Source organism: Acomys minous, assembly GCF_964271855.1.
Source record: "Acomys minous genome assembly, chromosome: 13".
Classification (NCBI taxonomy): domain Eukaryota; kingdom Metazoa; phylum Chordata; class Mammalia; order Rodentia; family Muridae; genus Acomys; species Acomys minous.
This window is the reverse complement of record NC_140495.1, coordinates 26,129,899-26,143,262: the sequence shown is the minus strand read 5'-3', so window position 1 is coordinate 26,143,262 and position 13,364 is coordinate 26,129,899. Positions and strand designations below refer to the sequence as shown.

At 46.8% G+C, this 13,364-nt stretch overlaps 2 protein-coding genes and 1 long non-coding RNA gene across 3 annotated transcripts in view; 2 read left to right on the top strand and 1 right to left on the bottom strand.

Moving 5' to 3' along the window:
- ZBTB38 (zinc finger and BTB domain containing 38) overlaps nt 1-166 on the bottom strand; it is a 37,675-nt gene extending 37,509 nt beyond the window's left edge. Inside the window, exon 1 of the mRNA XM_084751741.1 lies at nt 63-166. The gene's annotated coding sequence lies outside the window, so the exon portion shown is untranslated. The remainder of the gene's footprint in view (nt 1-62) is intronic.
- An 890-nt stretch (nt 167-1,056) lies between these two features.
- LOC311580318 overlaps nt 1,057-13,364 on the top strand; it is a 59,921-nt gene continuing 47,613 nt past the window's right edge. Inside the window, exon 1 of the long non-coding RNA XR_014773425.1 lies at nt 1,057-1,147. This is a non-coding gene — a long non-coding RNA (uncharacterized lncRNA). The remainder of the gene's footprint in view (nt 1,148-13,364) is intronic.
- LOC311580309 (uncharacterized protein) lies at nt 1,430-6,199 on the top strand. Its single transcript, XM_084751782.1, has 2 exons — nt 1,430-1,815; nt 2,330-6,199. The coding sequence occupies exons 1-2, from the start codon at nt 1,510-1,512 to the stop codon at nt 2,369-2,371; spliced, it is 348 nt and encodes a 115-aa protein (XP_084607908.1). The 5' UTR covers nt 1,430-1,509; the 3' UTR covers nt 2,372-6,199.

The window sequence follows — 13,364 nt, the reverse complement described above, 5'->3', positions numbered from 1 at the left end:
CTTTTCAGAAACCACCATTTTTTATTTCATGTAGACAAAGGAAAGCCGCACGTTTTAGTTACCTCAGTTAGAGCACGCCAGCCTTAACGGAGTTAATTTCTGTGCTTTGGCGGAATTCACTTCGGGATCCTTGGTTCTGGGTCCTCCATCTCCTCCACATCAGGATCTAAGGAAAAAAAAAAGTGCCGGGTTTCAGGACGAGTTTCTAGGATTCAGCATCTCAGCCACAAAGGTCACTGCAGTTAGTCTATGCGGAGCGCCGCCTACCGTAGATCGACTGCACCAAGGGCTCGAGTGGATGGGTAATCTCTCTGTAACACCCCTCAGCTGTAGGGAACATCCCCCCTCCCCCCATTTTACAGCTGCAATACTGCCCTGAACCTGTTGCTAAAGTCACACAGCTAAGTGAATGCTGGAACTCAAACCCGGGTTACCTTGAGCACAAACCCAGATTACTGTTAAGGGCAAATCAACACATTAAATTGTGGTCTTAAAGCACTTTTTTTTTTTTAAACTTCAGCAATGACCCACCAAAGGGATTCTACTAATCCGTGCTTGGTCTTGGAAAAACCACTGGTAGAGGCCTATAATCCTAGCAGCCAATCTACCGTTGCAAGTTCGAAACCAGCCTGGGCGGCATGCATGCCGAATGTTCTAGCCTCCTTAGCGATATCCTGTCACAAAACACGAACTCTGCTCTTTGATCTTAGCTATATTAAGTCGCTATAAGTTTCTCTGAAACCACAACGAAACTCCCACTCTTTCCAGCTACGAGAACCTGAGCGAGCACTCCCAATTAGGAGAATCGTTTTTTTAACCTTTCAAATATGTATTCGGCACGTAAACCCGTATCACTTAGAATAGATCATTAGAAGGAGTTTTCAATCAGGCCCTAAGCCCAGAATGGAATCCGGCACTTACCCACGGCAAAGCAGGAGTTATAAAGTGGAAGAGCAGATAGATAAAAATCTCAGGCTAACCTGCAAAGAAGTGTCTAAAGGCGGACTGTCGAGTTGTCGCAACAGACCGACGGCTGCAAGAGGAGTAAGAGGACGAGGCTGCAACCCCCTGGGGGCAGGGCCCTGCCTTTGCACGTCCGGTTCACTTGCAGGGGCTTGGTGTCGCACCAGGATCTCATCGTGATCCGGTAGGGTCAGGACGCGCGCGGCTCGGGTTCGCGCGTCAGGGGAGGGGAGGTGCGACAGTCCCCGAGCGGGTCCCGAGCCCCAGGTGCGCGTCAGTCGCCACCTCCCGCTACCCCTCCCACCCTCCTCACTCACCCACCCCGGTGCAGCGGAGCCTGGTGGGGTGGGACACGGGCACCTGCGAACGCTGGTTTGCTCCGTCCGCTCCGCGTCCGCGGCTGCAGCCCACCGGCTCCCGCCTCCCTCCCGGAGACGCGCGGGCCCGGGGGGACACTTACGGGGCTCCGCTCCGCCACCCGCGCGCTTCCCGCGGGGTCCATGGCGCTTCCGGACCCGCGAGTCCGGCCGCAGCGCCGCCCAGAAAATGGACGCCGGCGGCTGGGCCCGGACGCCCGTTCCACCCCCGGTGCAGGCCCGAGGGCGGCTCGACCTCGAGCGCGGACGCGCAGGCCTCGGGGACGCTGCGGGGCCGGGAGGCTCCAGCGCCCGGCGCCACCGCTGCAGAGCCAGGCTCGCACAGAAGGGGTGCTGCGCGGCCACTGAGCAGGCCCTGGACACCGGGCGCAGGCCTCGCGCACCCGAGTCCTGTGCGGGCTTTAAGGGCACCAAATGCTCGGGAACCGGGTGTCACCTGTGCTTTCCCGTGGCTGGCAGATTATTTCCCACCAAGGTATAAGTACTGTCTCCTGCAAGAGAGCCCATCCTCTTTCTCAGATAATGCCCACTGACTGCCCGCTGGCATCCTTCCTCCATAAACTCATAGTGTGGCGCTTGCTGCCTCACGCACACATAGGTGCAGGTGTTTGTTTTGTTTTGAATCATTCAGCACTGAGTCTTCCTTTACATTTTTCTTTGGGAAAAAAACCAAAACCAAAAACCCAACAACTTATTCCCAGGCGACACCTTAAGGTTTTGAAAAAGGGTACTTTCCTGGAATGTAGTGCTTCCCGTTATGTGCCCCAAGTCCTAATTAAACGTTAGGAATGTAATAATTTGGGGGAGCTGAGTAGATTTTAATAGTATAAGCAAAGTAAAGCACCTTAAATGATGCAGGAAAGAACGGTGTCGTTTAAAAACGCCGAGCTGTGAAGGCTAACGATTGAGCAACGTGCATACACATGTAAGGTGCAGTTTCCAGCCTTCTGGATGCCAAGCACCCTTTTATTCTCTCTCTCTCCCCATAGGCCAGTGCTCACAGATCAACTCCACTGAACTGCATTTATTAAGTGATGATTCATCTTCCCCGTAAAAAAAAAAAAAGCCTGAAATGTTTTTGTCTACATAACTGCCAATGAGAGCATCCACAAAACCTGAGCTAACTTGTTTGGTAATGGTATATTCCAACCTTAAAAACAAAACCAAAGAAACTCATGGTCTAATTGCATGTTTGTATGTTTCCATTGAGCCTTTTGGAAACTCTGAAAATGATTTTAAGACTTCAGGGGAACCTCGTACATAGGTTGGGAAGAGGCGGAAAGTTGACTTGTTTGTTGATTCCCTGTGACTGGCAGGTGGGAGGTGCCAGCAAGGCTGTTTGGCCTTTTGGGCTCAGCATGCCTGCGCTGACCTCCACGCATTTGTTGCTATATAAGGCCACTTCTCTGACCTTTGGTAGCTTTGGTAGCTTAACATGCAATACGGTTTAGTATTAATGCCTGCATCCTAGGTGGTTTTTTAAAAATTGAATTAAATATATGTGTGAAACATTTTCAGTTACACCTGGCATTCTAAATGTTCTCTAATTTCAGGCAGGTGGGAGTGTTGGCATTGAAGGTTAACTACTCAGAGTTAGGACTTGTGTTGTTGTTCGCAGTGATTTTCCACGGGTGATCTGCTAGGGTCACGTGAGACTTAGACCCAGGTCTGACTCTAGGGAACAACCTGTCAACAGTTTGTTACTAGTGAAATGTGGCTCTGGCTTTTTTGAGAGTTTTAGCATGTGAATGCCCCTCACCTCTGCCAGGGCATTCGCCAACAGTTGCATTTCTTTCTTATTGGAGCCAAATGTTTCTCCAGAAGCAAACAGATTTCCTCAAATTGTTATTAATAACTAAACTATCACAGGAATGGCCTGAAATTTATGTAATCACTAAGTCCCTCAAAACTTTCCATCCTTCCTCATAACTAGGCTCTCTCCCCATCATCCTTCTGAGTATGGGGAACTATCTGGAAATTTCCAGAAACATCCCACTTTATCATAAGTATGCTCTTTTCTGAAAAGGTTTTCTTTACAATTTTCCTTTCTAAAATAACTATGTGTGGTGTTTTCTTTGTAACAATTTCCACTTCAATACATTTTAAAAGGAAAAATCCAATCTAAGACTTCTTTAAGTTCTTAAACTTTAAGTTCTTAAACTTCCAACTGCTGGGTGTGGTGGCGCACACATTTAATCCCAGCACTCGGGAGGCAGAGGCAGGCGGATCTCTGTGAGTTCGAGGCCAGCATGGTCTACAAAGCGAGTCTAGGACAGCCAAGGCTACACAGAGAAATCCTGTCTCGAAAAACAAAACAAATAACAACAACAATTAATAATAATAATAATAATAATAATAATAATAATAATAATAATAATAATAAAAACTTCCAACTGCTCTGCTTTGCAGGACAGGACAGCGCCTCTGCCTTGTCCAGGAAGCTATCTTTGTTTTCTGTCTCACATGATTTCTGTTATACTGCACGTGCTTTCTGATTAAGGACATGGAGCAGTTTTACAGACTGTCCCTTTTCTTTATAGGGCTTCAAGATAGCTGCTAAAAAGACTAAAATGTAAAAAAAAAAAAAAAAAAAAAAAAAGACTAAAATGTTGCCTCTTTAAGCATATGCAAGGCATCCTCCACAAGTCAGCCCTCCTACGGCCAGACAAACATCGCCCCTCCTCAGTTCTATCTCAGGTCTTCTCTCTTCTGCTTTTTTCTTTCCCTTCAAGCACTTCAGACCATCCCTGAGGGTCCCTGTCGTTTTCTGTCACCTACACCACGTTCCTGAAAGGCTTCTGGAGATGGACCACAGCCTTAGAGCTGAGGTGTCAACTTTCAGATCCCTTTGGGTACTGGGTAGAGAAATGTGTGAAAATGCACATCCTAAGTGCTGTGACCCTGGCCCGTCGGGGGTGGGGGTGGGGGTTGGAGGGGTGTTGGGGGGAAGGGGGATGTTCCCGTTCCACCCAGAGGGGGAATTGAGAGCTGAGTGCTGTGCAGACCCAGGCTAATTGGTGGTGGGAATTGGGATAGCTCAACCAAACCCCAAATCAGGCTTTTCACAAAAGACCTATGAGATGTTGTCTCCCCTTAAAAAAAAAAAAAAAAAAAAAAAAAAAAAAAGGAAAGAGTCTGACCCTGACCAAGCCCCTAGCCTTAAACTACCAATTTACAGTATATCTCTGTGACAAGAACACAAGACACTGGGCCAGCCAGTCTCTGACTGGGGGAAACTCTGTGGTGGGAGCATTTCTTCCAACATTTTTTTTTTTTTAAATAGCCATAGCAAGGATCAAAGAGAAAGGGGGAAGCAAGTGGAGTAATACAATTCAGTGTGTATGAGATGAACTGTGTGACACTTGGAAGTGTGCTTGACTGTTTAATGACCTAATTGGACAAATTTATATGTTGCCTATGAGAGGTAATGACACTTGACACTATGGTATGGCCCCACAGTGATATATACTTTCAATACTCTACAGTTTAAAACCTTTGTTTTCAGAGAACTATTGCAAGTTTGCAGGAGAATGACAAGGACAGTGACATGACAGGCCTTTTTTTTCTTCTGCTTCTCTCCTTAACCTTTGAAGGTTGCAGAGATTACCTCCTTCTAGCCCCACGTAATTCAGCATTTCTTTCCCAAGACAATTTTTTTTTTCTCTTAGAATTGTCTCTTTTCGAGACTTTAAAAGAAAGTTTGAGGCAGGCCTCTGTGAGCCCCAGGACAGCCTGAGCTACATAGTGGTGAGACCCTGCCCAGAAAAACAACAACAAAAAGATATGAGGTGTGGGGTTTCGTTTGAAACAACGAAGGAATTGGCATGAAGGAAAGGGGATGTTTCTTAAGCCTTTTTGCTTTTACGTATGTTCAAGATTTTCAAAGTAAAGTTTTAAAAGGTTGTGTTTGTGGAAGATGTTCAAGTGGTATAAGATGGTTGTGCTGTGATATCAGACAGGAAAATATGCAAAGTGTGTTAAAATCTTTACTGTGTGCAGATAAGAGATTAAAGTGGTAGGTGTAATCCATTAAGATTCTAGCTCTTCCATAGTGTGTATATCTGAGTTTTCTAAGAAAAAGTAATAAAATTAAATAGAAAAAAATTTCTGGAAATTGGGACTAGTGGGATGGCTCTGTGGGTAAAGGTGCATACTGCCAAGCCTGATGATCTGAGTTCGATCCCCAGATCCCCACAAGTTATCCTCTGATCTACACCCCCTGCACACACAGAGAGAGAGTTTAAAAAAAAATAGTATTAGAAATTAAACAAAACATGTTGACTTAATCTGGCCAATTGATCCCCAGAACAGATTACAATTTACAAAATAGAATCATCATCTATGCCTGTAATACCAATACTCTAGACACCAAGGCAGGAGGAGGTCCATGAGTTTAAATACAGCCTGGGCTACAAAGGGAGACCCTATTTCAATAAAAGGAGGAAGGAAGGAAAGAAGGCTCTATCTTCAAACATGAATCTAACCTATGACCTATGACCTATTTTTGTATGGCCTAGGAATAGCTTTATGCTTTTTAAGCTTAAAATATTTCTAAATTTATCTGTATTCATACTATATGTCTCTGTTGGGGTATATGCGCATTGTATAGGTACCTGAAGAGGCCAGAAGCATTGGATGCTCTGGAGCTATAGTTACAGACAGTTGTGAGCAAGATGGGTTTCTGAGAATCCAATTTGGGTCCTCGGCAAAAGCATCGTTTTCTCTTAACCAACCCAGCCATCTCTCTAGCCCAAGTTTTACATTTTTAAGTGATTGGAGGGAGTGTCAAAAGAAGACTATTATATGACAAGAAATCATATGAAATTCAAATGTCATTGCCTATAATAGTGTACCCCAGAGCGGGGCGGGGGGTGGGGGGTGGGAGGGAGATAGAGACAGAGGCAGACAGAAGAAGAGAGAGGGAGAGGGAGAGCCAGAGGAGGGTTTGTCCTCTTATATAGCCCTGGGCAGGGCCACGCCCCCATGGCAGGTAGGCAATGACAGATATCACGTGTAGGCAGAATCCTAACAATAGAGACAGAATCACAGCCATATCTATTATAGTTATTGTGGTTAATATTGCATTTTATTATATTTTGTTTTATCGATACAAAGTCTGTGGAATTTTGCTTTCTTCTTTGCTACATAAATACCTGAAGGATATCCTCAGCTTTGCCTCAATTCACTGTTTTTGTTTTTTGTTTTTTGTTTTTTGTTTTTGTTTTTGTTTTTTGAGACAAGAGTCTCACTGTAACCCTGCTGGCCTGGAACTCACTATGTAGACTAGACCAGCCTTGAGCTTTCAGAGCTCTGTCTGCCTCTGCCTCGGGACCATGTCCAGCTTAAATCAAATGTCTGGGGGCGCCTCTGATGTAGAGTGAACCAAAGTGGAGTCGCTTACACTAAAGCCCTGAATTACTAAACTTGAATTAGGTTGGCGTTTGACCTTCTGAAAAATCAGTAGATCATCCAAAAGTAGGCCAGCTCCGGTGGTCCGATAAGGAAGACCCCCTGCTTTAACCAGCATAAGGGCCGAAACCTGAAGAAGTCCAAGGTAAACCTCTGTGTTCTGCTCACGCTAACTCAGAAAACTTGGCTCCTCTGCCAGGCCTACCAATGGCATCCCGTGCTTTTTATAGGTCATGTGTTGCCTGGTTCACAACCTTTAGTGAAAGTCAACTCCATCTTTAAGCTCAATTTGTTGAAGTTTTGTTAATTTCTTTATTTTGGCATTGCTGGAGTCTGAACCAAAGGCTTTATGTGTGCTAGGCAAACACTCTACCTCATATTCCTAGTAAAAAAAAATTTTTTTAGTTGGCATTAAAAGAAAAAAAAGCCCCAGCTACTTTCTATGTGACATTTTAGGGGGGGGGTGGGGGAAGAGCTAAGCTTCCCTGTTAACCGAAAACAACTGGTTTGGTGGAAGGAACACTAAACCCAGAGGCAAGCCCGAGTCTGCAGTGGACTCCCCAGGCAACCTCCAGAAGGCACAACTTCTGTGGCCTGTTCCCTCAGAGAGAGAAAAAGAACCCGTGCCTGGGGGCACGGCAGGTCTGGTTTGAATTGCTGTAAGAGGCAGGCAGGAAACACAAGGGAGGCTGCGTCCCAAGTGCTGCCATGCCAGCCTGTCCTGGTTGTTCTGCAGCCTGAGAGAGTCGGACAGTCAGAGTATCCTCTGGGGATGGGCAGGGAGCACGGACCACACAGGTTGGGAAAGAAGAAGGAAGGGCGGAAGATTGGGGGGGGGGGGGAGCGCTGAGGGAGAGGAGGGGGAAGAAAAGAGGAAAGGAGGGAGAGAGGAAGAGAAGGAAGGAGGGAGGCTTTGAGGGAAGCCACAGGCGGAGAAGCATGAGTTTGAGAAAGACAATTTCTTGGGCTTACAGCGGGTGCTGTTCGCCACGGTCACACCATTTTGTGAAGCCCCTGTTTTGCTTAAATAGTGACAGTTCTCAGAACTAAAGTAACTTGTTTCTCTGCATTCTTTTTTGTTTTGTTTTGTTTTTTTTGAGATGGGGGTCTCTCTGTGTAGCCTTGGCTGTCCTGGACTTGCTTTGTAGACCAGGCTGGCCTCGAACTCACAGCAATCTGCCTGCCTCTGCCTCTCGAGTGCTGGGATTAAAGGCGTGCGCCACCATGCCCGATGCGTTTCTCTGGATTCTTACCCTCCTTGTCCTACCAACCCTCAGTAAATGCTGACCAGCTGACCACCGCAGGAGAGTTGATTGCTTGCAGACATTTTTAACCCATTGCTTGCCTTATTTTTCTAGCTACCCTAGCACTGGCCAACCTCAGGCCAAAAATAAAGGACATTTCCCACCCCCTTCCCCATTTCTGCCCTAGGGCTCCCCCAGTCTGTGAGTGGAAAGCAGGCCCTGATTCCTTACACTACACACATCCATCCAGGCCTTTCCCCAAATAAAGTCTGCACTGTCGTTGAGTCACGGGTCCCTTTGCCTGTCTTTCCTTCTCCCACACCTTTCAGGGCGGGCCTATAGCAGTCTGACAGCATTTGGGCACAGCACCTACTAGATGCCCTCTCATTTTGGGTGAACTTTGGTGGGGTTCAAATAGAACAATAGGGGGGTCCTCTCCAGCGTTCTTAGCGCCAAAAACCGAGCCTTAGGATGAAACTGGAGACTTTGCAAGGCCTCAGGATTCATCACACTTAAGGGGATCAATTAGTGCGGGTCGCCCAATAGGCAACGTGGAACGGTTAAGTAACAAGGCCAATGAGATGTCCAAAGCTCAACAGAACCACAGAGCACTCGGTCTCCACACAGCTGGCCTACGGCCTGCACCCGAAGGCCTTCCAAGACTCCTTTCTCTCTAACCCTCTCCACCCTCTCTCCCTTGTACCTTGTACCCCTGGCTTCAAAGGCAAGCATCCTTTCCTGCCTGTCCCCACTGCCTGATGGCTGCTCCCTTTGTCCCCACTTTCTAGTCTGCACCCCCACCTGCCTAGGTGCTGCCCTTTCAGTCTTCCACTACCCCTTTTCACTTCCCAGATGACACCCTGTTCCTGCCACCTGGGTTTCCCAGTACCCTGCACACTTTTAAGAATCCATAGGGTAATTCCTCTCCCTGTCCCTACTAGAAAAATCCTCCTTTCCCCCTTTCTCAGTTCTAGAAATAAAGGAAAAAAAAAAAAAGAGGGTGGGATGGGGTGGGGATTACAAGGGCACTGCCCTTCTGGGATTTAACCACATTCTCAGCTGGTGGCTTTTGTTTTCTCCTCTCACTGGTTTGTAAGGCCCTCAGGCAGGCACTCGGGCAGCAAGCTCAGTGAGGCCTTAATTAGAGCAAGGCCTCAGACCTGGTAAGGGATTTTAGGATGCAGAAAGGAACAGAATTTCAGAATATCCATTTGGTAGCAATGAGCAAGGTAAAGATGTTGTTTTATTTTGTAAAGCACACAACAAAAACCTCCATGCATTCGTGAACACAGGAAAGTATTTATACTGGCATTTTAAAAAACAAAGCAGTTCTAAATAACAAACCCCCTCTGCCGCCTAACATAGTGAGAGCTGACAAATACCAGTCTCCAACCCTTAGCAGAAAAAGCCGCCACAGCAGCAAAGATGCCATTAAATGAAAAAAATGCAGAATCAGCTGCAAGACCAAAGAACAATTTTATGGTCACTGAGACGTTTTAGGCCACATCGGTGACTGACGGGGCTGGGGATCACCTAACAAAGAGTGATTTAGGAACTAGGTTCAACTTACCTCCTACCCAGAAAGCTTTTCTGCAGACCTGTCAGGAGGCAGGCCTTCCCAGCCCCCCTGCTGTCAAACAGGCAAGGTGAGAAAGCAAAGAGCATCTTGCCTGCATCGCAAATTCAAATTTTTGCATTCAAGGGCTTCTGCTAAACTAACATCTGCTCGTGAATTCTAAAGTGGCAGCCGTTATTGAGGTCACTTGGCAAGGTAGGCGGACCAGCTTGGAGAAGGGTAGCCAGGCACACGGTGGCTTATTAGGAGCCCACCTCATCTTAGCAAGGTGGTGAGAGAGGAAAGACAGAAGAGTCCAAGCAAAGACCTGTCCTTGATATTGGCGGAGCTGCCTATAAACAGAAAGGTGGATTTTAGGGAACAGTAACAAAGATTCCTTTCTGTATCAGGAACGATACATAATCGCTCCTGTCCAGATCATTATCCGGCCTTCTGTGAGAACCTCAACAGAGTCCCGTGCCGGCAACTGTCCGGTTCCATTCTGCCTGGCTAAAATCGCTGTCAGCTACCTGGTAAATGCTCAACAAACACACCAAGATGCGAACCACGTTGCTGAAGCATCGCTTCCTTCCGTTCACGACATGCAATTTTCTACAACAAAGGACCAGAGAGCAAGCTTGTCCTACAGTAGGAGGTTTAAGCATGAGGGCCCAGCCAGGCTGCCTCTGTTGTACTAAGTGCGCTGGAAGTGAAGGCTGGGTTTTAGGAAGGCTTTTTAAGAACCTTACGGAATTTAGCTTGGACAGCAGATCATCCCCAACCTCTGACTCATCACCCAGCTAACGAGGTAGGAAGAGGAGAGGGTTGGTTTCTTAAGACCTTTCTTAGCCCCATTAGTATAACAGAGAAAACGCGTCAGGAAAGCCAAGGCAGAGCCCCAGGGTTTTAGGCATTTCAAGACAAAGATTGTTTATTAGCCAATTGAAATGTAGACCTGTCCACCATTCTGTCTTTGGTGTGTCGGGTGGAGGGAGGAGTGAAATGGAAGGTCTCAATGTTTTGTCATGAGCTTAAATCCCGGAGTCCTTAGGAAAAAGCAAAACAAGATACTTCCCAGAACATTCCTTTCTCCAAGAGGCTGGTACTGAGTTGATGTTGGGTCTCTGCCAGGATTGCATCACTCCTGGGGATGCAATGCCAAGAGCTCTGCTCCACCTTCCCAGGTAGATTCGGGCCACTTCCGGGGTCAAAGGCACCCGCATCTGGTGTCTTGTCAGGTTAAAAACCAGCCACGGGGGGGGGGGGGCGGGCGGGGGGGGCCTGGGCTGCCTTTTCACTTCGGGAGGGAGCAACAGTGACACCTGGAGCCTGGCTTCAAGAGGCCGAAGAGCCCACACAAAGAAAGATGCGGTTGCAGTGCGCGCTGGTGCACTCCGCTGCAGCTCCGTCAGATCCTTGCCTGGGTGGGTCTTGCATCCCAGCTCCACAGCCGCAGGAAGGCCTTCCCAAACCAACCATTCCAAAGTGGTTCTCTCTACACACATCACCCTTGCTTCTCTTTTTTTTAACCGTCAGTTTTTCTTCGTTAAGTGGTTTTGACACAGCCTCACTTGCCCAGGCTAGCCTGGGACTCACCAACTGCCTCCCCAGTCCCAGAACTACAGGCATGGGCCACTGCACGTGGCTCTTTTTCCTTCTTGTTCTTGTGTTTGTTAGTTATTTGCATGGATGTTTGTTTTTTGCCGCTTCCCCATGGTCTACCCGGCCATATTAAAGCAGGACCGTGAAAGCAAGCTCTGGTCTGTCCTGTTGGTTATTGTATTTCTAGCTTCTGGAATATGCCTGGTAGACAGTAGATGCTCAGCAAATATGCTGAGTGTTTAGTGAACCTTGGAAACTCAGCTGTTAGAACAACCGATGTGGGACCAGAAACTCAAAGGCTTACTTAGCATGATTTAGTAATCAAGAGGAAGGTGCTAGGTTATTTTCTAGATGTTTTTCCCCCACCCCCCCCCCACCCCCCTCACAAATAAAGCAATAAAGGTGCTCTAAGTCTAAGCCATAGCCTGGTCACCATTCTACCCACAGGGGACTCTCAGGAAAGACTGAGTTAGAGTCACCTTAACGTAGAAGGAGGAAATGAAGCCTTGTATTCCCGCCGAGTTTTTAAAGCTTGTGAAAACATATCTCTATTCCCCAAAGAAAAACAAGAGTTGAGAATTTTAAACTATAAATCATTCGGGCAGAAAACCCACACATTTGCCCATTTCGTTTTGCTGAGAACAAAGCAGTTGTTTGCACACGCTTCCTGTCACACCTGCTCTGGCCTGCCCAGCGCAGACACCTCAGCTAAAAAGTGTAAATGGGTTGAGCCTACCTAGTCAGTTAAACATGGAGAAGGAGTAAGTGCCACTTGCCCTAGTTTCGGCTAGTCGAGGAAATCCAATAATAAATGTAAATGGGTAAGTTTAGAAAAGCTTTGTGCCTTGCAAACATCGCACTAAAGCGAAGTAATAAATAATAATTATTCTTCCATTCACTAGTCTATTTATTAGAGTGATAATGGTGCAGTGTATTTCCCAACAGTCTTGTTTGGTTTTCTGGCTCTGTGAATTGTATTTAAAATTCTCTTAGGCATGACTAAGAGCAACACAAATGAATAATGTCACTTAGAGAAATCATTAGATATGAAAACCTCCACAGTGACGCAGCCATGCTTAAGGTGAGAACAAAAGGATCGACATGCTATGAAGGTGGGAATCCACCAAGCATCCACCGCTAGGACAGCAACAACTGCATCTCACCCATCTAATCTTGTAATTAAGATTTTTAATTCATTTAACGTGATTAATTCGCACTGGCCTATCAGGACGGAAGGCATTCTGTCAGGATCTTTCTGGACAGCAAGTGTTCTAACTACAAATGCTGAGCTCACTATTATTTGTCCGAGAGCGAGGGACAATTAGTCCCGAGCTTTACTGCAATTGTTAATGCTGCTGGTCTTAAAAATAAATGCCCTTTACTGAATCAGGCTTCTGACATCTCCCTTGGGTCTGCACTCTGATGGATACTAAATTCAAAATGTACTTAGTCGTTTCAAGACACAGGCAAGAAGCAAAATGGCTCCCAAGCAGATTTAAAAAAAAAAAAAAGGTGTTGCAGGAAGAAAGCTACTCCATGGCAATCCCAGAGACCGGGATCACCTGATGAGTCATGCTCTAATATGACTGAGTCCCAGAATGAGCCCAAAGACAATAATTTGGCCTCAAAACAACCTAGTAACAGTAAGCAACAACCACATTTGAACTCATAAGAGATTTGCCTGTGCAGATCGGACAGCAGGAAACGAAACAGCCTGCTGGAAACAACAACCATTTACACATACAGCTCTGAATCCCAAACTTCTTCACCTGGGAGCATCTCCCGGAGGTTTCAGGTACTAGCAACAGCTGCAGAGGCTCTCCCGTGAGGGCTCAGCCTGCTCTTGTCATAAGGAAGGCAGGCTTGAGTTTGGGGCTAGCTCCACCCTGAGCTGGGAGGTTGGTTACCATGGAGGGCTGAGGATGTTAGAAGCAGAGGCTGGGTGGTAGGATTTCTGAAACAGCTTTTGTTCCAGAGGAGCCAGTGAACTCCTGAGCCTGCAGGTACAGCTCTCTCCACAAGCCTTGGCCGGCAATTCTAGAGCTGACTGGAGAGAAACCTTAATTCAGGTCGAACTGAGCTAAAGGGGCAAGAGAAGAGCTGCCACTGAACAAGCCTCCGTGGATCTAGAAGTACAGCTGACGCAAGGGTTTGAAGACCGCATTTAAAAAAAAAATTGTCTAAAGCCAGTTCAGGTTCTGTGTGAGAGGACAC